Raw genomic sequence first — 25,063 nt, forward strand, 5'->3', positions numbered from 1 at the left:
CATTTGATTAGAACAACACTATGGCCCAGGAACGAGGATTATTAGGTACAAAAGGGGACACCAGGAGCATGCAAGTTAAGTGTGTCTTTTCCTAAGTCCCCCAAGTGGATCAGGGCCAGAGCCAGGATTAGATCCCAGATGTCCTGAGCCTCAGGCCAGCACAGGGAAGACACTTAGATCTGGGAACACTTGAGATCGACTCACTAAAGTGTTCAAATGTCTTTAGAAAATGAGTGCTTAGCAAATCTTCCCCAGGCTGAACATTTGCTATTCTTTATGCATATGTGTGGGATGCTGGCAGGAACAGAGCCTGTAGACGGGATGGGCTGCCCACGCAGAAGCCGACTGCCCCTCTGATTGCTTGTAACTTTAAAAGAGGGCAGGCCTGGCTCTGACTTGCTCTAATTTCATCAAATCAGCAAGGCACCCCAGGAAGGAAAAAGGGACCATTTCAGAAACATCTGCAGGGAGCCTCTCTGGACGGCTATTCAGTTACCATGGAAACCTACCCTTGGAAACTGCTTCAATTTCAGGAAAATAGCTACAAACAATAATAAGCATAAATGAAAAATGGTACACTGTTACTTCAAAATTGTACTTGTTATTGGATTCTGTTGGGTTTTCAGGGCTGAGCCTGCAGGCTTATATCCATGAACACAGTGGAAGGCAGACATCTCTGCCTGGCTGCAGGCCCAATGATATAGCCCACACCCTCCCTCCCACTGCCCTAATCAAGTTTCTGGATGTGACCTCTGGCGAGGCATTTATCAGAGAAGCTAATGTCTAAATTGAGGGAGGAAGGAGGAAGCCTCTTGCAGAAAGCAAACATTTGCTGAGCTGACTGGAAGGCAATGCAGCCATGTGGGAAGGAACATGGACAAGGGTGTATGGTGGCTGCACGGGCTTTCTTCATCTGAGGCTGAACATTCACACAGACCTAAGTTAGAAATCTATAGAAATCAGGCAGCGGGAATAATAGCTGAGCTGGGAATTTCTGCTGTATTTCCTTTTCAAGGACTGTCAGGTTGGAAAGGACCTGATGAAGATGACCTGGTCTGGCTCCTTCCCATGTGACGTTGCACTCTCTTGGCAACACTCTCACCAGATGATTACTGAGTATGTGCCTAGACTATGCTAAGAGTTATAACGTTTTCCCTGACATGGCTGAAATCTAACTCCCTGTAGCTTCTCCTCACGGACAAATCAGCCCCCTTTTGGCAATGCCAACTCTTCAGCCATCTGGAGCCATTCTCCTGATGCCTCTGTGCTCTCTACGTGCCAGAAGACGTCAGGGATACCCTAATGGCTGTTCTCCTTAACACTCTCTCACAGGGGGACATCCAAGGTGGAACCCAGACCCTAAGAGGGAAAGATTGTTGCTAACTGTGGGCTCCTAGATTATCCTTCAAAAATCACTTGTGCAGATGCAGGCTTGCAAGCTTCCGGATCACTATATTTATCCGGATACCTGTTCTCTGGAAGCAGCAAAGGAAAGCAGGAAAAAATGATAATCTATAGGGTCTAGTATATCATCTGTCAGAGCTGGTGCTCAATAAATGTTGCCTGCACCAGAGGATACCCACCGGACAGATAATTAAAACTAAGGTTCCAAGAAGGTGGCTGATTTACCCATGATCACCAGGTAGAGGTAAGGCCAGGACAAGAGTATCAGCATCCTGCTCCCCAGCCTCTGAGCACAGGGAGGCCACTGTGCCCTGGATACCCAAGTCCTGAGCCCATGAATGAGGACCAGGGGCTACTGGATCCTCTTAGCACCCCAGGGACCATTCTCAGTGTGTGCTTGAGTCAGGTCTGACATGACAGCCCACCCCAGAAAACCCCCTGAATCCCACCAAAGAGATGTGGAACTCCTCGGAAATGGAGGAGGCAGGGAGGGTCTGGGGACTCCCAGAAAGAAAAGCATTTTGGTAACCGCCTAGAGTCTGGATTAGCCTTCAGGGCAAGGGTCTGATGGGTAACAATGAGAGCCTTTTGGGGCTAGATCCCTTTGCGGAAACCTACAGCAAAAGGAAGTCACAAAGAGTATCAACCAAACCTTCTACATTTTGTCATCAACACAGACCCTGATTGAAGGGAAATGGCCTGTGTCTACAAGAGAAGGCTAAGTATCCCAACAACTGTCTCTTCCAACAGAGCAGGAGGGAAGCCCCCTCCCCTAGACACCAGGGAACAGCAGTAGCAAGGCACAGGCAGGCAGTGGAGTATGGGGACAAGGAGGGACAAAGGGGGATAAGGGCCCTGAGGCTGTGGGAGGAGGTGGTGGGAGCGCGGGGGGCTCTGACTCACCAGGCTATGCATGATGCGTACGCCATCTGGGTTCACTGTGAGCGCCTCCTTGTACAGCTGCTTGGCCTCCTCCAGGTTGCCCTTCACCTCAGCCAGCCGGCCCCGCATATAGAGTACTGAGTGAGAAGTGGGGAAGAGGCCCGCCGCCTCCTGGATGCAGAAACCTGCTTCCTTCAGGTGCTGCTGCTCCATGAACAGCTCAGCTGCAAAACCAGAAGGGCAGTGGGAGGTGTGAGTGGTGAGGAGTCAGAGGCATCCTGACCCCCTCCCTGCATCCTCAGAGCCGGGGAACCAGTCTTAGGTGACAAACTCTATCCCACCAAATCACAGCATGGGACACACTGACTATAGGATGTAGTGGGAACACTAGGTAACGGTTTCTGAGTGCTTCCTCTGTGTCAGGCACCTTGCTAAGTGCCAGTCAATGGCACCAAGATCGTCCCAATTAATGCTCACAAAAACCCTGTAGAACAAGCGTTTTTTTTGTTTGTTTGTTTGTTTTTGTTTTTTTTTTTTTGAGACAGGGTCTCCTTTGTTACCCAGGCTGGAGTGCACTGGTATAACCATGGCTCACTGCAGCCTTTTTTTAAAAAAAATTAATTTATTTATTTAGAAACAGAGTTTCCCTCTGTTGTCCAGGCTGCAGTGCAGTGGCGCGATCTCAGCTCACTGTAACCTCTGCCCCCTGGGTTCAAGTGATTTTCCTGTCTCAGCCTCCTGAGTAGCTGGGGTTACAGGCATGCACCACCACGCCTGGCTAATTTTTGTATTTTTGGTAGAGGGGCTCAGGCTGGTCTCAAACTCCTGGCCTCAAGTGATCTGCCCACCTTAGCCTCCCAAAATGCTAGGATTACAAGTGTGAGCCACCATGCCTGGCCTCACTGCAGCCTTGACCTCTTGGGCTCAAGCAATCCTCCTACCTCAGTCTCCCGAGTAGCTGGGACTACAGACATGTGCCAACATGCCCAGCTAATTTTTGTATTTTTTTGTAGAGATGGGGTTTCGCCATGTTGCCCAGGCTGGTCTTGAACTCCTGGGCTCAAGAGATCCTCCCACCTCAGTCTCCCAAAGTGCTGAGATTATAGGCATGAGCCATCGCAACCTGCACAAGTACTTTTATTACCCCACTTTAGAGTGGCAAAAACTGGGCACAGAGGGGTCAAGGCATGGGACTAAGGCCACAGTGGGAGTAAGTGGTGAAGCCAGGGTTTGCACTGGGATGTCTGACTTCAGAACCTCGCGTGGGGACGTGGCGTCCCCTGAGCTAAGAGCTTGCTCAGGTGACTCCAGCCTCTTTTTCAGTGTTCCTTCACTTTGTTCACTGCATGTCCAGGGAGAAGGGGATGGAAGCAGACCAGGGAGCTCTCTTTGGGCCCCTTGGTCTCCCAAGCAGGGGCTGACTGAAGGTAGGCGTGTGCTCAGAGCCAGGGAGAACCAAATGACCCTGCCAAGGATGGGGTGGGAGGATGAGGGAGAAGAAGCTCAGGGGCAAAGGAGGGCACAAACCAGGCAGTGTTGGTAACAGCTACAGGAACCACCCCTGCGCTGATGGAGAGCTGATGGGCCAAACCCCAGGTTTGGGAAACATTTTCTCATTAATCCTGACAGCAAGTCTTGGAAGCAGGCAGGTGCTATCATAATCCATACTTAAAAAATGCAGGTGGCTGGGCTACAGGCTCACGCCTGTAGTCCCAGCACTTTGGGAGGCCAAGGCGGGGAGATCACGAGGTCAGGAGTTCAAGACCAGCCTGGCCAGGATGGTGAAACCCCATCTCTAGTAAAAATACAAAAAAATTAGCTGGGCATGGTGGTGGGTGCCTGTGGTCCCAGGTACTTGGGAGGCTGAGGCAGAGAGTTGATTGAATCTGGGAGGCGGAGGTTGTGGTGAGCTGCGATCGCGCCACTGTGCTCCAGCCTGGGTGACAGAGTGAGACTGCATCTCAAAAAAAAAAAAAAAAAAAAAAAAAAAAAGCAGGCTTAGGAGGTGAGGACCCCACCCCATTCCCTCACTGAGAAAGGGCAAAGCCAGGGCTGGACTCCCCAGCAGTTCTGTGGCCTCCCTCCAAAGCAGACACACACCCCTTTGGGCCAGCAGGCAGGGGAGGATCTGTCCTGCAACCAGAGGAGTAGGAAATGGGGCAGTTTCTCCAACCCAGGCCAGCCCACACAAACACACATTTCAGACCCACACGGCACAGGCACAACCCACGGCAGCCACTTTAGGAGACGCGGCTCTTCGGCCTCACTGGGCACTCAGCCTTTGTCCAAAACAGCCCCCAGGCTTGGCTGCCCACTCCTGGGGCTGAGCCTATGCTGAAGGCACAGAAGGATCAAGACACAGATGGGGAATGCAGAAGGGCCAGCAGAGTCTGACTTGTGGTTTTGCCAAGAACCCTGCCTAGCAAAAGCTGACAGCTGAGGTTACCCTAGTTCAGATTATGTCTGGGGTGGGATAGAGAACAGATATGCCCAAGGGAAGCTCCCAGAAAGAGGTGGAGAAACCAGGCCCAGACATTCCCTCTTCCTGTCCCAGTAGGCAGCAGGAGAGGCCTAACTAAAACCTTGACTGCAACACAGGCACTGGGGTACTTAGCACGAGCGTTGCCTAAGGTTCATTGTGCAACCCGAGTAGCCTGCCACATCCTAAAATACAACGCTTTCTGAGTGAGAGGACTCTGGTTTTTCTCTAGTGGAGATGAGAACTTGGGAGGATCAGAGAATTAAACACAGAGAAGCCAGGCTTCCTGGATATGGGAGAGAAATGCGGGCTCTAGTCCCTGGGGACAGCCTGAAATGGAGATTCCCAAAGGCAGAGAGCAGAGGAAATGGGGGCTTTGAACCCAGGGGCAGATGGCTGGTGGGGGGAGGGGTCAGAGATTTGGCTCTCTCAGCCTCAGCTCTCCCTCTCCGCTTTGCTGTTGAGCTGCTGCTGGGGCATCTGAACAGGCTGCCCTCATAACTGAGTGCTTAACATACAACTATTGAGTACTGACTATGTGCCTGGTCTCCCCACAAGGAGGAGAAAGAGTGGGGGCAGGAGTGGGAGCAGCTGAGCCACTAAACCACTTCAGAGACCAGGACAGTGGAATGACAAGTGCCACATCTGAGTGTTATGGGCACTCAAGAGGGGCCAGGTCGATGCTGCTGGTGTGGTCAGGGAAGTCTTCCTGAGGGAGGAGGCATTGGAGCTGGAGCCTGAAGGGTGCAGAGGCCTTTGGACTAAGAGGACAAGGAAGGTGGGCTGGGCTCCACTGTGGCAGAATCCCCCAGGGTCACGAGAGAGGAGAAGCAGAAGGAAGTGTGTGGGTGTGACCTTTGCAGGGTGGCTGCTTCCTCCATCGCCAGAAGCTCAGTTTAGCTGAGGGCCCAGGAGTCAAGCTCCCACTCCCCTGGTCTACTTGGCCCTGGCACAGCTCATTAAGCTGTTTACAACTTGCTGCCCTGTCTCCAGAGGCTGCCCCTTGTCCCTCCCTTGGGGACCCCTCATAGTGTATTCACATCAACAGATTTTAATTAGCGGGTACCCCACCCAATCCCAATCCCTCTTGCCTCGGGGCCCTGGGTCTTCCAGAGGCCAGGGCCTTGCTGGGCTGGCCATACACCAGAGAGCACGTCCTGAAGAACCGTTAGGGCTGCTCTACTGATGGGCTCCATTCCCAGTTAGACAGGAAACCAGAAGACACAGACCAGAGCCCAAGCAGGGAAGCCTCCTGAAGGCTTCTGGCAGCCTGGCAGACAGTGCCCAGCAGGGCCAGCCTCCAGGGTAGGCCTCTGACCTGCACACAGGCCCAAAGGTCTGGGGTGACAATGCACCGCCCCTTGCTAGTCTCAGTGTCCCTGAGCAGATGCCTTCGGCTCCTGCTCGACGCTTTGCCAGCCATGGTCAGATAGCTGCAGTAGCCCTGGGGCGCCGCATCCACCCACGGCCCTGATCCTTCCCAGCCTGGCTGTGGCTGCCAGGACCCAGTGGTGCCCACACCCATCCCAGCATCCCCTGGCCAGGGCACCACATTTTCCTTGAATTTTCATTGTCGAGGTCATCATCCAGCACACGGGGCTGGATGGGGGGAGGGGTCAGAGATTTGGGCACACGGTGCCCCTGCTGCACCCTCAGCGTCAAGGGGCCCCTCCATTCCTTCACGCTGTCTTCCCCTTTCTGATCTTCCCTCTGCTCTCATCATCCTCCTGCCTACCCCCTGACCTCTTCTCTTGCTTGTCTGTCTCCGGTTTTCCTCCTCTTCCCTCCATCTCTCTCCACCCCCTCTCCTCTGTGCTTTCTCTCTGCAGGCTACAAATGGAAAACATCTGTTCCCTGGAGCTTTGCAAGAGGCCCTTTTATTATTTTTTTGAGGCATCCTGGTCTAACCCTGCACCCAGAGCTGGTTCCAGTCTTCCTGCCAAAGCCGAGGCTCTCCCACCCCGGGCAGGGGGATGGGCCCACTTTCCATGGACTATTTCCACACCCCCTTTGCAGGGAGGGCCTTGCCCGCAGGCTGGCCCTGTGCTGATGAGCAGGGTACAGGGAGCCTGGGCCCACCCCTAAGGCCTCTTAGGGCTTCTCCAGGTGAGTGTGCTTCCTACAGAGACCCTCCCCCAGACTTCAGAGAGGTGAGCCACAGGGCAGGAGAGAAATAGGTTAGGCCCCCCAAAAGAATTCACCATGGCTAGCCTTGACCCTCAGTGGGGGCCGTTTGGGTGACCCAAAGGAAATAAGCATCAGACGCTCAGAGCATATGAATGCCCAGAAAAAGAAGGAAGGTTGGGAGAGGGCAAGGGAGGAAGGAGAGTGAAGATCAAGGGGGTTAGAATGGAGAACGCCCAGGCCAACACAGGGAATCCAAAGGTCTCCAGGGAGTTCTCAGGTTGGTCTGAGACCCTCCATCCCTGGGACCCAGAGGGCACAAGGCAGTCAGGGGCTGCATGGGCCTGTCCTGAGAGTGGCCTCGCTGACTTGGGAAGCTGGGAGGAGGGAAGAAAAAGCTGGAGCCAGGGAAGAGGAGGACGTGGGAAGAAGGCACTGAATGAAGACAGGAGGGGGCAGGAAGGATGACAAAGAGTGGAGGAGCATGTAGGACCAAGGGTGAGCGCCAGCTTCTCCCTGGACTATGGCTTCATCATAAACACCCGCTTCAGCCACAGTGCTGGCCACCCCACCCCAGCCCCCCAAGTCTGCCCAGGAGACACCTGGGGTGGCCTCCAACTGCGGGCCAGGGCACCGGCACCAGACCACAGGAGTCTGGCATCGGGGAGCTGAGACTCAGGCCAGCTTCCCCTAAACCTGGAGAAAGCCCAGAGCTGCCCATGAGCCCTTGGACCTCCAGGGCAGGGGCACTCTCCCTACATGCGTCTCCTGCTCTGGCCCACTGTCAGCTCCCAGAGCCGTGACCTGGGATCATGGGGGTCATGGAGGATGAAGGGGTAGTTCTTGCTTTTAGGGAAAGCACCTCTCTCAACACTCAGATCCTGGAGCATCTATGGGACTCTGTGCCTCTCCCACTCTCACACAGACCCACTGCCCAAGAGGCATTGCCCTGCATCCTGTCTCTCAAGTGGGTACCATTCATCAGCTTCTCGCACTGGACTGGAATTGGAAGGAGGCTTGAAGAAGGGAGGAGAGGAGGGCAAGAGTTGAGAGAGGAAGGCTACGACAGTCTCTTTGAATTCAACCAAAGAGTGAATTCACAATGGAACGTACTGCCATACAGATTGGGATGCAATTTATCTTGAACCAAACCAGGGGGATTAGCTCCTTCCAAAATGATCAAGGCATCTTCTTCCCTTCCTGCAAATTTGCTGCAGCTGGTGGAGTCATTAGGCAGGGTTTGGCGGGGGGATGCTGATCGTATTCTTAGACTGGGTCAGGTGGGGGAGGCGGTTTAGGGAGATCATTGCCCTGGTGATCTGGTCCTGGCAGCCCTCCATTCAACAGGTGCTTGGTAGATGCTTGCTAGTGATGATGGCAGCCAGGGGAGGGGAGAGGGCTCAGGGGGTGCAAATTACCTTGGAATTCTCTCATGCTCAGAATGAAAGAACTAGGACACCTTCTCATATTCCTTTCCTGGCCATGGCAGTTGTGCACCAGTCACCAGTGTATTCTCCCCTTCTTCTAGCAGGATAGATCCCCTGACTTTTTTTTTTTTTTTTTTTTTTTTTTTTTTTGAGACAGGGTCTCACTCCCATTGCCCAGGCTGGCATGCAGTGGCACAGTCTCAGTTCACTGCAGCCTCGACTTCCTAGGCTCAAGTGATCCTCCCACCTCAGCCTCCAGAGTAGCTGGGACTATACGCATGCACCACCATGCCCAGATAATTTTTTTGTATTTTTAGTAGAGATGGGGTTTTACCATGTTGCCTGGGTTGGTCTTGAACTCCTGGGCTCAAGCCGTCTGCCTGCCTCGGCCTCCCAAAGTGCTCGGATTACGGGCATGAGCCACCGCACCCGGCCTGATCCCCTGACTTTTAATGGGACACCCAGAATAATGACATCTGCCAGAGCCCTCTGCAGTTAGGGGCAGTCAAATAACCAAGTTCTGGCCAATGGATCATGAGGGGAGGTGATGTGTGCCAATTCCAGGACATGTCCTTATAGGGAAGGGGGTGCCTTTCTTCCTTGTAAATCGTTTGCCTTGGAATGTGAATGTGGCAGAGAGCCATCCTGGACCACATGGACGACAGTGATACCCTACGGACAGAAGAGTCGCTGTCCCAGTCAAGGCTGTCATCTGTAAACTGTTACATGAGAAAGAAATAAGCACCCACCTTGTGCAAGACACTGCTATTTTGGATCTGCTACATGCACCCAAACTGGTCTCCTAATACTACACTGCCTGACCCTGATGCAGCGCCACATTCAAAGCATTCAGATGCTGTTCTCGGAGTTCTCTTCTGTTGAGTGAATATCTCTAAGACAATGACCAAAGAAGAAAGGCTCATGTGCGAATGACTGAAGGGCGTGTGTTTCTCTTGACATTCCCAAGTCTAATTACTGGCTTCAGGAGGGCCTTTAACCTTACTTGGAGTTATCAGCACATGCTAACATCCCTAGTATAAAGCAATATACAACCTGAGAACTGCAAGCAAGCTTGTGATGATGGCAGTAAACAAACAAGACAAATCAGGCCGGGCGCAGTGGCTCACGCCTGTAATCCCAGCACTTTGGTGGGCCACGGCGGGCAGATCACTGAGGTGAGGAGTTCGAAACCAGTGTGGCCAACATGGTGAAACCCTGTCTGTACTAAAAATACAAAAAAAATTAGCCGGGCACGGTGGCACACACCTGTAGTCCCAGCTTCTCAGGAGGCTGAGGTGGGAGAATCACTTGAACCTGGGAGGTGGAGGTTGCAGTGAGCTGAGATTGCACCACTGCACTCCAGCCTGGGCCACAGAGTGAGACTCTGCCTCAAAAAACCAACCAACCACCAACCAACCAACCAAACAAACAAAAAAACCCACCAAAAACCCGCCCACCAAAACCAAGGCAAATCATTCAAACAAAGGCCTGGGAGCTCTGGTACAGGCAACCCACAACTGCAGAATCTGATCACTGTGTTACGCTGCATTCCTTAAAGCTGGTGAAGCCCCCATCATGGGTGCGAATCTGTGGGGGCTGGGGCTCCATGCGGCCCCTTGGAAGTTGGAAGTCATTATTTTAGTCTTAGAAGTCATTAGAATCTTAGAAGACGACGGGAACCTTTGCCTAAGGCAAGGCCTCGTTTATTATTCCTCTGGATTTTTCAACATCCCTCTTCCTACTTAAGACCCAACAAGCTGACTGTGGAGCAAGTGCAGCCTCCGCCCACCCCCAGCATCCGAAGGGACCCTGAGATGCTAACTGGGACAGTTTCTGCATTGTTAAAGTGCTCCCATGTCTAGCCTTCCTGTGAATCCTATCCAGTGTTTTTTGCAGATTCAGAACCTACAGTGGGGAGAGTGGGGGCGTACTGCATACTAATGTGTCCGTATGTGAGGAACATGCAGTGGGAAACCTTAGATTCTCAGCTAACAAGCATATTCTGACTCTGACTTACCAAATCCCCACGTCCCAGTAACAGATCATCAACTTTCGGTTTCTTCTCCAACTCCCCCCCTGGGGACAACAGCACACCCCCACGATGGAGAAGGAGCAGAGAGGAGGGTAATCAGAGAAAATGCAAGAGGTACTCCTGGGCCCAGAACTTCACGTGGGCAGCTCTAGGCCAAGGGGGTGTGTTGGCCTGGGGTACTTTAGGGGTCCATTTAGCCTATCCTCCTCCTCTGTCTTCTGCTGCCATTTTATTTCATTCAGGCACTTGTCATCTTTGGCTTTGGCTCCCTCTCTTTCCACTCTGATCTACCTCTCACACTACTGTCAGGGTAAATTTTCAAAACTCTTGGCAGCGAGTCCCTCCCGGGCATTCATAAGCCGGTGTTAGGACACTCGCTGTCCGTGGGGCCATGCTGCCTCTTCCTCCACCATGACTGCCATGGACGAGACGGAAGCCAAACACCTTTTGCTGAGCACTTGTAATGGCCACCCTGACTGTGTCACACATTGACTTGTTTCAGATCAGGGCTAGCCAGCTGTGGGCTGCTTTCAGAACCCCGGTCTGTGGAACTCTGGAGCCAGGCTTCCTACAGCCTGCCTCCCCAACACTGGCTGGCCTTCAGACTCCTGGTGGCAATGGTATCACTTAGTTACCAAGAGGGACTGTCACCTGAACGGCAACCTCAAAGTTACCAGTCTTTCCTCCATCTTCAATGAATTCTACCCCCAGCCCTCTCTTTCTTGGGGCCTCCACACCTCCCCTCTCTGAGCTCTCCAGGGTTTGAAGCCTGTTTTTGAGACTGAGACAACTGTCCATCTGTGTGGCCTCTCAGGACCTCCAATCCTCTCACATTTGGGCTTGCTGCCAGAGAAGCTCTCCCAGGCAGGAAGGCAGACACCATCTCCACTGGGCAGAGAAGGAGACCCACAGCCAGAGGCGAGGACTCTGTAACCCGCGTGGGCCTAGCAAGGTGTCCCCACCTCCCCAAACTCCCTTCTCCAGGACAGGGCTCTGAGAGCATGGGTGGCCTGCAGACAGGCTGTGTGTGTCACTGGGACCAGGGCACTCACCAGCCTGCAGCCAGATCTGTTCCAGCGTGGTCCACAGCTGCATGGGGCCCTGCTTCAGGACCGAAGAGGGCATAGTCAGCTCTGACATGGCCTCCTCCAGCCGGGAGGCGGCGATGGACGAAGCCCGCCGGGAGCCTGCAGAGCAAGAGGGCATGAGCTGAGCAGTGGTCAGAGGTCCACACGTTGCAGGCCCCAGGACCAGTCATTGCCCAGCACCATGGGGAGACAGGGCACCCTGAATCAGGGTAGGGTGGTGCAGCTGGGCAGCCAGAAAGCAGCTCACAGACCCACTAGGGAGGGCCCACTATGTCCTCTCACCCACAGCTGGGGAGGGGAGCTCTTTGGAGGAAAATCAGGCAGAGATCCCACTAGGATCTATTCCTAGGAAAACAATAATGTCAGCAAAGATGCTCTTTACGTGAACACAACAGAAATAACCTCAGTGTCCAACAATAGGGATTGATTAAAAGTAAGTGGGGGTATAATCATCCCAGACTCTGCGGTCATTAAAATAACAAAATACAAATACAGATATCAATGTAGAAAGATGTTCGCACTATATAGTTAGGTGAAAACAAGCAAGTTACAAAAGAATAGGACCACATTTTTATAAAAAAGAAATATGGGCATGGAAAAAAGTCTGAAAGGCCATTTATTAAGGTCTAAGTGGTGAAATTAGGAATGATTTTTCTTTTCTTCCCTTGGCTATTTTCACTTTCTGTTTTCACAAGTGCATATTCTCATTTGTTTGTAGAAAGGTACCCATTCAAGGCTGTGCTGTGAAGGACTGGATAGCAGCTCAAGTCAGAACACTGCCCTCTGGAAAACCTCTCTCAGTGGCAGTTCTGGGTGACATGGGCTCCGGTTCAGGATATATAAGCTGTTGACATTTATAATTCCCATGCAGGTGAAATGTGAGCACTTTCTCTCTCTCTGTCACAGACGCAATAAAGGCTCCAATAAACTCAGGAGACCTCAGGGCAAACCACGGATGACTTCAGTTTATGAGACAAGTGTACCTGGAGTCCTAATAACTTTGTTCATGATTCTTCCTTCTTTAATTGCAAGGGAGCTACCATTCCCCCCTCCCTTAACCATTCCCTCCTGGGAGACAGAAGCTCTGCATACAGCCACACACCCCTGAGATGTGCCTCTAAAGCTGGGTGCTAGGTTTGGCTTCTGAAATCAACTCTGTCACTTGACAACAAAGGTGCAAGGCTTTGTCCACAGAAAGGCTCATGTCTACAGAAGTGAAAAAACTGAGCAATTCCACTAAATACAACTCCACTCACACTTTCTTTCCCATGACTAATTCTTGTGTTTTTGATGAAGGTGTTCTGCTTTAAGCAGATCCTCAGTTAAAAAATATAAGTCTGCAGTTCCTGAACTCATTTGAATTTCACAAGCCATGGGTTTCAGGATGAGTTTTTCCAGAAAAGAGTCTGCTTTCAGCTTAGAATTGTAAAGAGCTCAGTCCGTTCCTTTCCATTTGACTTGATCTGCCAAGGACATTAGATGGACTGTGACCTCTGGCTTGAGCCTAAGGGGAAACGGTTTCTGTGCTCCACAGCCACCTTTTCAGCCAGGCTCCTCTTTCTTCACCCCCATGCAGGAGGCAGGGTTCCTCCCCTGCCCACTGCCCACTGTGGGACCAGCAGCCAGCCCCTACCCAGAGCCAAGATCAGCCCTAGAAGTTGCCCGAGCTGGCAAGGAGCCAGTGGTGGGCTTGGCCCGGCCGGGAGAGGGCCCGGCCCCTCTCCGTGTTGGTGCTCTCGAGCTGGGAGTGTGAGCTGTGGGTCCACGCACACAGCTGCCCAAGGAGCTCGTTCTTACCAGAGTCTGCATCATGGGCATCAGGCAAAGTCAGGTGCATGCCACTCTGCTTCTTCATGGCGAGGCCCTCACCGAAGCTGCCATCCTTTTCCAGGCCTCTGGAAGGCAAAAGAGGGCCAGGGTCCGGTAAGGTAGAGGGCTAGCATCACAGGGCCCAGTGAGGTAGAGGGCCAGCATCACAAGGACTGGCAGGGAGAATGGGACAGCCTCATTCCAGGCAGGCTCTGGGGCTGTGGGTTCAGGCCCAAAGACAGAGCTGAAGTCACCAACATCACTAGAGAGGCAGGAGGGATCAACGTGGGTCGCATACTACACAGGCTGAGACTTGGAAACTCTCCCACACTCCCTACTATCTTCTCTGAAGTGGGTAAGGCCAGAAGCTCCCCAGGCCAGGGGGAGCAACATCCAGCAGAGTGCCAGGCAGAGAGTGGGGACTGTGGACTGACTGCCAAGGAAAGCCTGGTCTTCATAGGGCACTAGAAGTGCTGCAACCCCCAAACCCCTATGGAAAAAGGGCCCGGATGTCACCCCCTGCCTCAGGCTTCCATTCCTTGGGCTGCCAGGGGGTCCCCAGAAGAGCCAGCGGAGGCCCATGGGGTGGCAGATCTCCAGGGGTAGCCCCTGGAGATCCCATCTTGTCCTCCAACCCTTGTCCCCAATTTCCCAGATCCCTGCTGCTATACTGCTGGCGGGGGGAGGGGTTCCTCTTTTCACAGAGTGGGGGCAGCGGGGAGCCAGGAAATAGCCTCCAGCTTAAGCCCGCCGTGGCCATCCTGGGGCACAAGCAGCCCCAGCCAGCGCATTCCCACTGCCGAGGAAGCCCACAACCTTTGACCCTGTTGACTGGGGAAACTTAGAGAATAGAAGCAGAAGGCACAGGAGAGGAGGAGGCAGGCCAAGCCTGGGCAAGAAGGTTTCTTTCCTTCAGAGAAGCACCAAGACGATGATCCCACAATGAATACCAGGGGTGTCCTTGCCATCGTAACTCAGGCTCACCCTGGCTTCAACTCGGGCCTGGGAATTTTAGTGGGCATCAGAGGAAACCATCTATAAAACCACAATGGCTCAGGGCTGGCTCCCTTCCTCTCCCACCCCTTCCCATTCCCAGGAGGCACAAAGTGTGGTGCAAAAAAGCCAGAGACAGGCCAGGCATGGAGGCTCATGCCCATAATCCCAGCACTTTGGGAGGCTGAGGCAGGAGGATCACCTGAGGGCAAGAGTTCAACAACAGCTTGGATAACACAGTATGACCCCATCTCTACAAAAAATGTTTAAATTAACCAGACATGGTGGTGGGTGCCTGCAGTCCCAGCTATTTGGGAGGCTGAGGCAGGAGGATTGCTTAAGCCCAGGGGATAGAGGCTGCAATGAGCTGTGATCGTGCCACTGAACTCCAGCCTGGGCAACAGGGCAAGACCCTGTCTCAAAAAAACAAAAACAATACAAAACAAAAAAGCCAGAAACACCAGGCTGGAATCATGGGCCACCTTTCTCACCTTTGTGACCCTTGGCAATGCTACTTGACCTTTCTAAGTCTTAGGTTTCTCATCTTGAAAATGGTCATGAGAATGTCCATCACACAAGGTGGTCGTGGGGAGTAAATGAGACAACATGGGCAGATCCTGGTGCAGGGCTGGCATGGAGCAGGGCTGGGTGCAGCTTCCCATCCTACTCTTTCTCCCATCCCATGAAGGGGCCTTTCCTAGGGCTCCACAAAGAGTCCATCTCCAGGACTACACTTGGTTCTAGGCCAATGTACAGCATGGTCCCTACCTTGAAGAACCTTACAGCCCAGATGGGGAGAAGGGACCGTTCAAGTTGAGCAGTTAGCAAAAACCCACATGAGAGGGTTGAATGAAGCATTTTAGAGGCTGGGTGGTTGGTGGCTCCATGAAGGAGGGGCATCTGGACAGGGCCTGAGGGGCAATTAGAACATGAGACCAGTAGTGTGGGGCTGGCCCAGGCACAGCAGAGGAAGGGGGTCAGGGAGTTCAGTGGAAGGTGCGGCTGATAGTGAAGGTCTGCTAGGCCAGACCTGCAGGCTGTGGTCTTAATCCTTGGCTACCCCAAACTAGATTTTACCCTCAGTGTAGGGCAGGGCTATCTGGACCAGGAGCCTGGATCCAATATCCTCCTGGCTTTCCCAGGAGATAGGGAGGATTCTTTTCTAAACTTGGGGCCACAGATCAGAAACCAAGGCTTATAAAATCTAGTTTGGGGCAGCCAAAGAGAGGTGCTTAGGGGCTTCCCGTTGTGACAAGCCGCAGCCCTGCAGTTCTGCTGCTCCAAGGGAGGCGTAGGCCAGGTCTTCAATGCTGGGAGACAAGGCTGCAGCTCAGAGGGGTCCCACCACGACTGACCACTTGGAGGAAGAGACAAGCAGCCATCCAGATAAGGATGCAGGAACAGAGCGGCCAGCTCTGGGGCAACCCCCTTGCAGGAGGGGAGCCGGGTTGTGCACCTGCTTGTGCGGCCACAGCCAGTGAGCAGGAGAACAAGGCCATTGGAATGCAGGTCCCTTCACCCAGAGTGTGGCCCTTGGCTTCATGCATCCAGCTGCCAGGTGGCTTCAAATTCTCATTCTGAAAAGTCCCTCAACCCCAGAGCCTCCTTCTGGCAGCTTCTGCCCACTGGTCCTCCTCTGCCCTGGTCTCCCAGGCCTGCAAAGTGAGGGCTGACTTTGCCCAAGGTGTTTTACTCTGTCTGATTACCCTCCTCTGTAAATTTCACTGTTACAGATGTTCCTCTGGGGAGCCTGGAAGCCTTCTGGGCTCCTAAAGTCTCTGTGAAAACACAAATATACACCAGACTGGGGTCCCCTGAGGCCTCAGGGAGATGACATAGCCAGCTATCCCAAAGAAGGACAAGAGGATCAGGAAGAGGCACGGCTCCTGACCTGAAGGAGGCCCACTTTCCCTTTGGGCCACATAGGCTAAGCCTAGGCATCCCATTGGGTTTGAGCCAAGACTTCCTGCAGATTCAGCCTGGACAAGAGTTCCTTGCTCTGGCCCATGAAAGACCCAGGTCCCAGGCCAGGGTCTCCAGCAGGAGACAGGAGGCATGAAGACCGTGGGTGACTAGGGAAGAAGGGGTGGCCCTTCAGGAGTCCACCTCCTCCTCCTCTTCTAGCCTCCAAACGGAATGAGGAAAGAAGTGACAGGCTTCATGGGCTGGAACTCAGGAGACCCAAGTTCAAGTCCCAGCACTACCACTTACCAGGCGAGTGATTCTGGTAAGCTATATATAAAGTCTCTGTGTCTGAGTTTCCTCACTGGGCTGGGAATAAAATCTGATAACGCATAAGCTATAAGCAGCTGAGGTATAAGATAAAGGAACAAGCCCAGCACCCAGCTCCAGTGCTCAAGAATGATTTCTCTTCCTTCTTACCACTCTGAACCTCAATGTCCTACGTAGGGTCTCTATGTACTTCATAGAGGACTGTCAGGAGGTTCATATTGGACTATGGATGTGAAAGCTCTGTGGGCAGGAAGTTCCACGCTCTCATTCAAAAGCCTCACTCTCCTCCCCATCTTGGCAGGCATGGTGGCCACCCAGCTGTGATTGTTGCCCTGGCAACCACCCTCTGGCAACCCAAGAGAAAATGACAGCCACTCACCCCAGCTGGGAGAAGCTGTACAGGGTCTGCCACAGCCTCAGCATTTGTCTGCAGGTCACGAGGGCTTCCTCTGGGCCTTTCAGCACCTGCTCCAGCTTCACCTTGGTGAACATCAGGCTGTGGGGAGGGAGAGTGGCCATCAGCACACCCCAGCGAGGGCCCACTTTCACCTGGGGATCCTGCCCCACCAGGGCGGCCCCACATGCTCACCTCCCTAACTCGCAGAAGGCAGAGTGCCATGAGGGCAGCAGCCTCTGCCATGCCCCTGGACCGCTTGCTTTCTCTGTGTGCCTCAGTTTCTCCCCATCTTTGCTGCCAAAGCATGAAGCACTCCATGAAGCATTGTCAGTGCCCACACTGCTGATGCCCCGTGTCTCCTGGCCATGTGCCATCCTGCCCATCTCTGAAGCACTGTTCTGTGAGTCCTGGTCTTGCTCGGTTTGCTCTTCCTACCCACATCCTCCACTAAGCAATGCCCTGTGCCTACTGATCGTGGGACCAGGCTTACACTCACATTCCCCACAGGGCCCAGCATGGGACCTTGGATAAGAGACCCATCCAGACAGTGACTTAGAATCCGTGAGTGAAGGTAGAGCAAGGAACTGGCAAGGAGGTCCCCTAAGGACAGAGCTCCACTTCCCACCTTGCCAGCCACAACAGTATAGGTGCCCAAGCAACACCTCCTAAGTGGAACTGCAAAGTTTGCTTCCTGACCCTGGAGATACACAAAGAAGGCGGTGTTATGCTTTATCAAAGGATTCTTCCTTGGATTTCCCAAAATAGCCAGCTCCCCTTATATAATCCATAGGATTAAAGTGACGTGAAATCCTTTTCAATCACCATTTAGGGACAGTTACTGTGCAATGAGAGCAAGCAACTTCAGAGTTTCTTTCGACCTGAAAACCTAAAGTCCTCTGAGGTAAGACCAGTGTGGGGAGTGGCCCTTAGAATGGTTGAGAAGAAGAGCTGGTCCCACCTGGAGGCAGGACCTCAGCGGGGGTGGCTGGCTCCCTCCCTCTACCCTGGACACAGCAGGCACAGCCAGAATGCTTCTCACAGGCCAGTCATGACACTTGCTCATCAAGAGCTGGGGTGGAGCCCTGGAGGCCCTGCTGTGACTGGTGTTGGCCCTTCAGATGCTGGGGAGGTCTGGGGGTTCTGGAGGGGTCCAGGCAGTGGCTATACAGCAACCAGTATGGAAGTCCAGTCATATTTTCACCCTGGTACTGCCAGCAGTACCAACAGACACCAGCTGCCTGGGCAGCCTGCGAAGAGTTTGAACCACCGAGGGCCAGACGGCAGCACCTCCCGGCTCTCACCAGTGGTGAGTAGTGAGGCCCTTTCTTCTCAATATCACTGATGAGCAAGACCACGGTACTGTCAGGGCCTGCACTTGATCACTGCCCGGAGGTTCTACCAGCCCACCTGAGGGTAGCACACAGGCCTGCTCCATCGGAGGGTCCCCACCCAGACTGCGAAGGCTGCAGGTGCCACCCGGCGAGGCCAGGCCTGCCCCTGGCAGCTGCCCCTCTGATCTTCTCTCTCAGTTGGGCCTCTGCCCTAAGACCTGGGCTCCCAGCTTCATGAAACCCTCTGATGTCCTTACTCTCTGCCCATCTTTCCATACTTTGTCTCTTAGATTGCAACTTGGTAGAGAATGAAGAGGATGGAATTTGCCCCAGGATTTTCAGAAGAGGGGATTTCTGGACAAGTATTTTTCTTCCTCACTGCATCCCCAAAATGCCTTTCCTGACCCTGCACACGGGTTGCCCCCCAGATACCACCTCTCCTCTTCATTTTCATCCATCCCAAGCCTGGCTTTAAATCCCACCTCTCCCAATTCTTAGGATGCCCTGCACACATCTTGGAACATAACTAACGACCACCTGGCTTGCCTATCAGGTCCCAAGGGCAGAAACCGGGATCCCCCTAGCATGGACTGCACGGACCTGAGTGCACAGCTAGCAGGACACAGCCCTGAGTAGGAATGACCCCAGTGGGCAACTGCTGGGGACAACTGGTCTTGCCACTGTACTCTCCTTCCGCAGGTTTGCAAAGGATCCAACACTCCATAAGTATCAGGGGCCTGTGCTTTCGGGAATATGAAGAAGAAAACACAATGGCTGCCTTCGAGACAACAATTAGAGCGCTATAAATGACACATTGCCCAGAGAATCAAGGGCTGAATTTTTGGATCAGACTCAGTACAGGGGAAGAAACAGGAAAGGGGTCTTGCTGGAGCTGGTGTTTGGTGAAAAGCAGGGTGGTGTGGGATTTGGCTGGGAGTCAGGGAGAGAGAAGAGGCTCCGGTGTGGAGGGTGGGGCAGCTGGTTGAAGCAGCAGGTGTCAGTGAGGTGGGAAAGCCCCTCCCTCAGTCAGCCAAGTCCCCTGGGCTGGGCTGGTTCCTGGGGACAGCTCCCTGGGCAGGCCAGCCCTGCTGCATTCCCCGGGCCCTCTGCAGGCATCGCCTCTTCAGCACACTTCTCTCTGCCAGAGCCCCCTTCTCATTTTCTTCATCTTTGAGGGCCGGAATGGGTCTAGGGCAGACCCGACCACACCATGTGCCTGGCAAAGAAGTGGCTGAAAACTGAGCTGGCATCACAGTAAGTTCTACCAAAGGCAGGCTGTACCTTTGCAGCTGCTGACATTCCATTAGCATGAGTGGCCCAGAGCGGATTTTCTCAACCCGACCACATCCTTTCTGGGCTGGGGCAAGTGCTCCACCAGTCACTCTGGTCTGATCTTTCACTCCAGGATCCTGGGAGGATCCAGATTTGCTCCTGAGATTTCCTTGGGCTAGCAGGTGAGCGCTGCCAGAGGGATTTTCTTCCACAAAGAACCCTGCCCCGTGGTCCTCACCTTCTGTGCCTCTGTATGGCCTTCACGGCCTTCCCACGCTGGCTCCACCCTCCCTTCCTGCCATCCTCCCCATGACCTTGGGCGCTGGTACACTGATCACATGGGTATCAGCAGCTCCCTGAGCCTCGGAACAGGCTCCCGGACTCATCCGTGCTGTGCTTTTGCTGTAGCCTCTGCTGAGATCACCCTTTCCCCTCTGACATTCAGCCAGCTCCTAACCAGATGTTGCCCTCTGGCTTTCTGTATCCCCATGGGGGCTGTGCACACCCCCCTCTAAGAAAGCCTTCCTGATGTCAGGATGTGGTTATCTGTGCCTCTGCTGGCTTGCCTCTAGTTCACTGCAGAACTTTCTCCCACTTCCAACAGGGATCAGCAAACAACTCCACCCCCTCAGAAGGAGCAACTCAGCTGCTCTTCTGACTAAGGAGCACAGGCCCCCTTCTCCATCCTGTCCACTGCAGCGGGTAGCTGCTTCTCCTCACCCACCTATCAATGCTTAGCCCATTTCTTCAGGAAGCCTGGCGGAGCCCTGGCGTGCCGTCAGGACTGGTGGGTGACATTCTGGGGCCCTCACAGCCAGGGGGAATCGAAGCTGTGGCCACAGCCTCATCAGAACACTGTGACTCCTGGGGGAAGCTGGGGGGAGACTGCTGGCAGTCGGGGCTGGGGATAGAGTAGGCAAGCCTAGGCTCCTCTTCCCCTTGCTCACCTGTCTTATAAACCAACTGAGCCTAAAACACCACTTGAATAAAGGATTCTGAGACTAAAAAAACTATTTCAATCCCACGGCTCCAGCCCTCCTCCAAGATGTCCCTATGTGACCACGCTGTCCTTCTCTGAATGTCTGGCACTGTGTTCCATTAACACTTAATTACATTATAGATATATATATATACACTTGGGGCTCAGGACACACCACCTTAAAATATGACTGTTTGAGACCAGAATATGCCACCCCAAAATATACTTTGGCATATTTTGAGTTGGTTATTCCGAGAAACTGCAGACACAGAAGTAGCTCTGAAAAGCTGCCCTTTTATAAAAGAAATTTCCTTTTTTTTTAAAGAGACAAGGTCTGGCTCTGCTGCCCAGGCAGAGTGCAGTGATGTGATCACAGCTCACTGCAGCCTCGATCTCCTGGGCTCAAGCAATCTTCCTGCCTCAGCCTCCTGAGTAGTTAGGACTAACAGGCATGGGCCACCACACCCAGCTAATTTTTAAATTTTTTGTTAGACGGGGTCTCACTATGTTGCCTAGGCTGGTCTCAAACTCCTGGGCTCAAATGATCCTCCTGCCTCAACCTCCCAAAGCATTGGGATTACAGGCATGAGCCACACGGCCTGGCCTAGAAACTTCCACCTCTCAGGGAAATCTACATTAGTAAAAGTATCTATAAAGAAGAGGGCTGTTCCTGACAACTTCTATCACCCGAGAGATTTTTATCTGCATAACAAGAGGACCTTTATTCATCATCTCCTCTCTGTCACCCTCCTATAACTTGTCTCTACCACCCGCAGGAACCCCAATCCCCTTTTCCTTTCTGTAGCTCCAGATGCTATTAAGCTTCAATCATCCCGTCTTTCTTCGAATCTCATACTTGGTGGGACTTCTGTGCATACGTATATAATTAAATACGTTTTTTTCCCCGTTAATCTGTCTTTCAATTTAATTTGCAGCCCAGTCAAAGCCCTCCTCCCTAGAAGGGTGGAGGGAAGCCATTTTCCCTTCCCCTACTATGTATATAATCTTTTTTTGCCACCTACGCTTAACAGTTTAATAGTAAACTCATATCAAGCTTTTTTTTTTTTTGAGACGGAGTTTTGCTCTTGTTGCCTAGGCTGGAGTGCAATGGCGCAATCTTGGCTCACCGCAACCTCTGCCTCCTGGGTTCAAGCAATTCTCCTGCCTCAGCCTCCTGAGCAGCTGAGATTACAGGCATACGCCACCAGGCCCGGCTAATTTTTTGTATTTTAGTAGAGACGGAGTTTCTGCATGTTGATCAGGCTGTTCTTGAACTCCTGACCTCAGGTGATCCACCCGCCTTGGCCTCCCAAAGTGCTGGGATTACAGGCTTGAGCCACCGCGACTGGCGTATCAAGCATTTTTAATGTCAGACATTCTAGAATCAGTGTGCAGCCAGCCCGGCCTATAAATGGTGAAACCACCGTTTATCTTGTCCTGTGCCTCATCGTGTGTCCCCACCTGGTCTGCAAGTGCCTGCAGGCAGGGCCCCGCTGCCCTCCCCCAGCGCCTGGCACAGTGCTGAGCACACAGTATCTGCCTAGTCCTGGAGCCTGTTACTTGATTCCCCATAGCTGCAGTGTGGGCCGGACTCCCACAGCTGACAAGCAGAACGCTGGCCAATTCCATTCCAAACTGTCCAGAAGCAAAGTTTTCCTCCCTGTGAAAGCAGGGCCTGGGGAGGAACAGTGGGCTCCAGATGTGGAATCTTCTGGCTCCTCCTGACCGGGGTGGGGGTGGACGGCCTCCATCCCAGGGGACAGTCACTGGGCAAGGACAAAAAGTATCACTGAGGAGAGTCTCTGTGATCGAAACACCTGAATACCGAAATCCAGCAGCTTTCAACATTTATGCCCTCTGACACGAGCCATTCCAGAAGAGCAATGGTCATAGTACTGTCCTCGAGCCTCACACTGTGTCATTACTCAAAGTGAATACACACTGGCCCAGGAATTAGAAACTCAAGCCAAAGTCCAAGCTCTGTGGTCACCCAGCTGGGCATGTCACAGGTCCCACACCTGTACAACAGGAGTAAAGTCACCTGTCCCACGAACTTCCACCAGGCTGAACTGTGATGACCTCTAAGTAGCAGCTGCATTCAGCTCTCCAGCACACAGGGAAGGGGCTCCTGCTTTGAAGCCGCAGGCCGGCCCGATCCCAAGAAGCAAGTTTCTAGGCCAGGTGCCTCTGAAGGCTCCCAGAAAGCCCCGAGCTTCTTGGTCTGTTGAACTAGGCCCTTCACTCCTAGGACCTAAGACAGGCTTAGGACAGGAAGACGACGGAAGGAGATGCATAAAGCTACAGGAACTGGGCTCTGGGCAAAGCATGCTCGCTGTGACCCCTCTTGCAAGCATTTTCCTGCTGAAGCTGTGGAAGCCCATGTGAAGTAAACACTGAGGTCTTTTAAGGCCGAACGCCCTTGCCACGCCATCGGCATCGAAGGATGATATGAAAGTGAGTGTTCTGTCTGGGAAAGGGGAAGGAGCGTGGGTCAGTGTAAACACCCCATGCGCTTGGTCACACTGCTGGGGCTAGGGAAGGATGGCCAGGTCCTGAGATGTGCCCCATCCTTGGTACTCTCTGCAGCCCCATCCAGGCCACGTGGCACACAGGCCCTGGTCTGGACGGGGAGCCCAGTGCAGACAGAAGCCCCCTCTTTATGTGCTTATGCCCTCGTCAGGATGCTGCCAGAGCCCTCAGCAGACCACACCGGCCACCCCACACCCAGGCTCGGTGTTCCCTCACCCACCATCCTAACCAGCGGGACCTGACGACTCCCATGTCATCTGCAAGCATGATGCAGCACCCAGGGGCACAGAAAGGCACTCGGGTGACCTAATAGAGTCAGCCCCTGCTGAACCAGGGGACATCTCAGCCCACAGGGTCTGTATGTCTAGGGCAGCACTGATTCTGTGGAGGAAGTTAGAGACCAGTGAGGTTGGTGTCTCTGTTCCCCGTTACAAAATGGCTATGCCACAGGCCACCAGCTTTGCCAATCTCCCCAAGCGCTCCAGCTCGGGCTGATGATGGAGGCTCCCAGGAGAATGTTGGCATCTGCCTCCTCTTCCTCCTTTTCTTCCTAGCCATGCCTCACCTGCACTCCTAGGGCAGGATCACACTGCTAATTATTTGTCAAAAGGATTAAGACTTGGACTTGTTCCCATGTGAGGCAAAGATAAACAATTTCTTCCCACTGCTATAAAGAGCTCTTAGGGTGAGACTCCTCAGAAATGAGTAAGTATGGCTTTTCCAAAAACTTGAAAAAAAATAGTTATCTTGTAGATAGGGGATATTTTTGTGGTGTCTCTGGCTAAGCCAAGCACAGTCCTGGGGTCAGAGGTCATCTCCATCCCCTTACCTGGGGGCACCAATCCTCACCCTCCCTGTGTCCCCTCCCTGGCTGCTCACCCCAGCACACCACTCTTGCTGGTGGGGGAAGTTGGCAGAGCAGAGCTGGCTGCAGGGAAACACACAGGCTGTGTGGGCAGCAAGCACGTCGGGTCCACATTTTTACTTTCATATTCCTGAAAGCAACTCCCTGTAGTTACTCAGCACCTGCAATGAACAGTTGAACACAGTAACCACCATGTACATAAGGGAGCCACTTCCCTGATGAGACAGGGCCTTCAGCATCAGATGATGTGGGTATACTTCCAGGCTCTGCTGCTTCCTAGAAGTGCCTTCACCTCTGATGGTGCCTATTCATTTGCAAGGCAGGACAGTCATGGTACTGCCCAGGAGGGTTGCTGGGAGGACTAAGGGAAAGAGAGCCTGTGCCTGGCGCATGTCACCCCTCAAAAGAGGTTAGCTGTCATTCTCAGTCATCTTTGCTGTTGTCAGACCTGTCTTCCTGCGAGATCCTTCCTTCATCTGGGGGGGAACTAGGTCTTTCTTATCTTTGTATCCTTGGTGTCTGCTCGCATATCACTCAACAAATTGCTGAAGAACGGAAGAGGAAAGTTGAGTCACAAGGGCTCACCAAGGCCTGGAACACTGTGGGTATTCCCAGGATCCAAGCAGCTCCAAGGAAGTGAAGCTGCAGGGCGTTCCTGAAACTCTCCATTCTTCCAGGTCCTACTGGTCCCATGTGTGCTCACTGGGCCCTGGGCAGCTCTTCTGGATCCCTCTGGCTCCTGGCCATTCTGGGAACCCTCTGTGTGTCGGGGGGTGGGAAGTGGCAGCAGGTGTAGTGAATGCATAGAAAGGGGCATTATCTCTTAAAAGGACAGTAATTAGTAATTGCAGCTGATGGCTGTGCTGAGCTGTTTTAATGAAGAGTTCTATTTTTATAGAAAACACATAATTGAGTGAAAAAGCAGGCTATTCTCTGAGTCAGGCGGCCACGCCTCTGGAAAGTCTAATTCCTTGGCCAGGAGGCCAGAGCCAGCATAGTAAATGGTCCCCAGCCTGGGCTGCACCAAGTCGGACTCAGTGGTGAAAAGCAGGGTCCAAGTCTGATGACCAAAGTGTCCCTCCTTGTAGCCATGTGACCTTGGGCAAGTCACAGAGCCTCAGCTTTTTTCCTTTTGAGATGGAGTCTCACTCTGACGCCAAGCTGGAGTGCAGTGGCGTGATCTCGGCTCACTGCAACCTCCACCTCCTGGGTTCAAGCGA

At 53.1% G+C, this 25,063-nt stretch overlaps 1 protein-coding gene across 5 annotated transcripts in view; it reads right to left on the reverse strand.

Annotated features, from left to right (window-relative positions):
- TTC7A (tetratricopeptide repeat domain 7A) overlaps positions 1 to 25,063 on the reverse strand; it is a 160,447-nt gene that overhangs the window by 12,865 nt on the left and 122,519 nt on the right. For 4 of the 5 annotated variants that reach the window (XM_055377834.2, XM_004029181.5, XM_019021103.4 and 1 more), the window contains 4 exons: positions 16,850 to 16,966; positions 13,234 to 13,331; positions 11,401 to 11,535; positions 2,308 to 2,510 (listed from right to left, as the gene is read on the reverse strand). In XM_055377834.2, the coding sequence (XP_055233809.1) occupies positions 2,308 to 2,510; positions 11,401 to 11,535; positions 13,234 to 13,331; positions 16,850 to 16,966 (553 nt within the window). The remainder of the gene's footprint in view (positions 1 to 2,307; positions 2,511 to 11,400; positions 11,536 to 13,233; positions 13,332 to 16,849; positions 16,967 to 25,063) is intronic. The other variant, XM_055377835.2, reaches the window with a different exon arrangement.

Source organism: Gorilla gorilla, chromosome 12 (genome assembly GCF_029281585.2).
Source record: "Gorilla gorilla gorilla isolate KB3781 chromosome 12, NHGRI_mGorGor1-v2.1_pri, whole genome shotgun sequence".
NCBI classification, from domain to species: domain Eukaryota; kingdom Metazoa; phylum Chordata; class Mammalia; order Primates; family Hominidae; genus Gorilla; species Gorilla gorilla.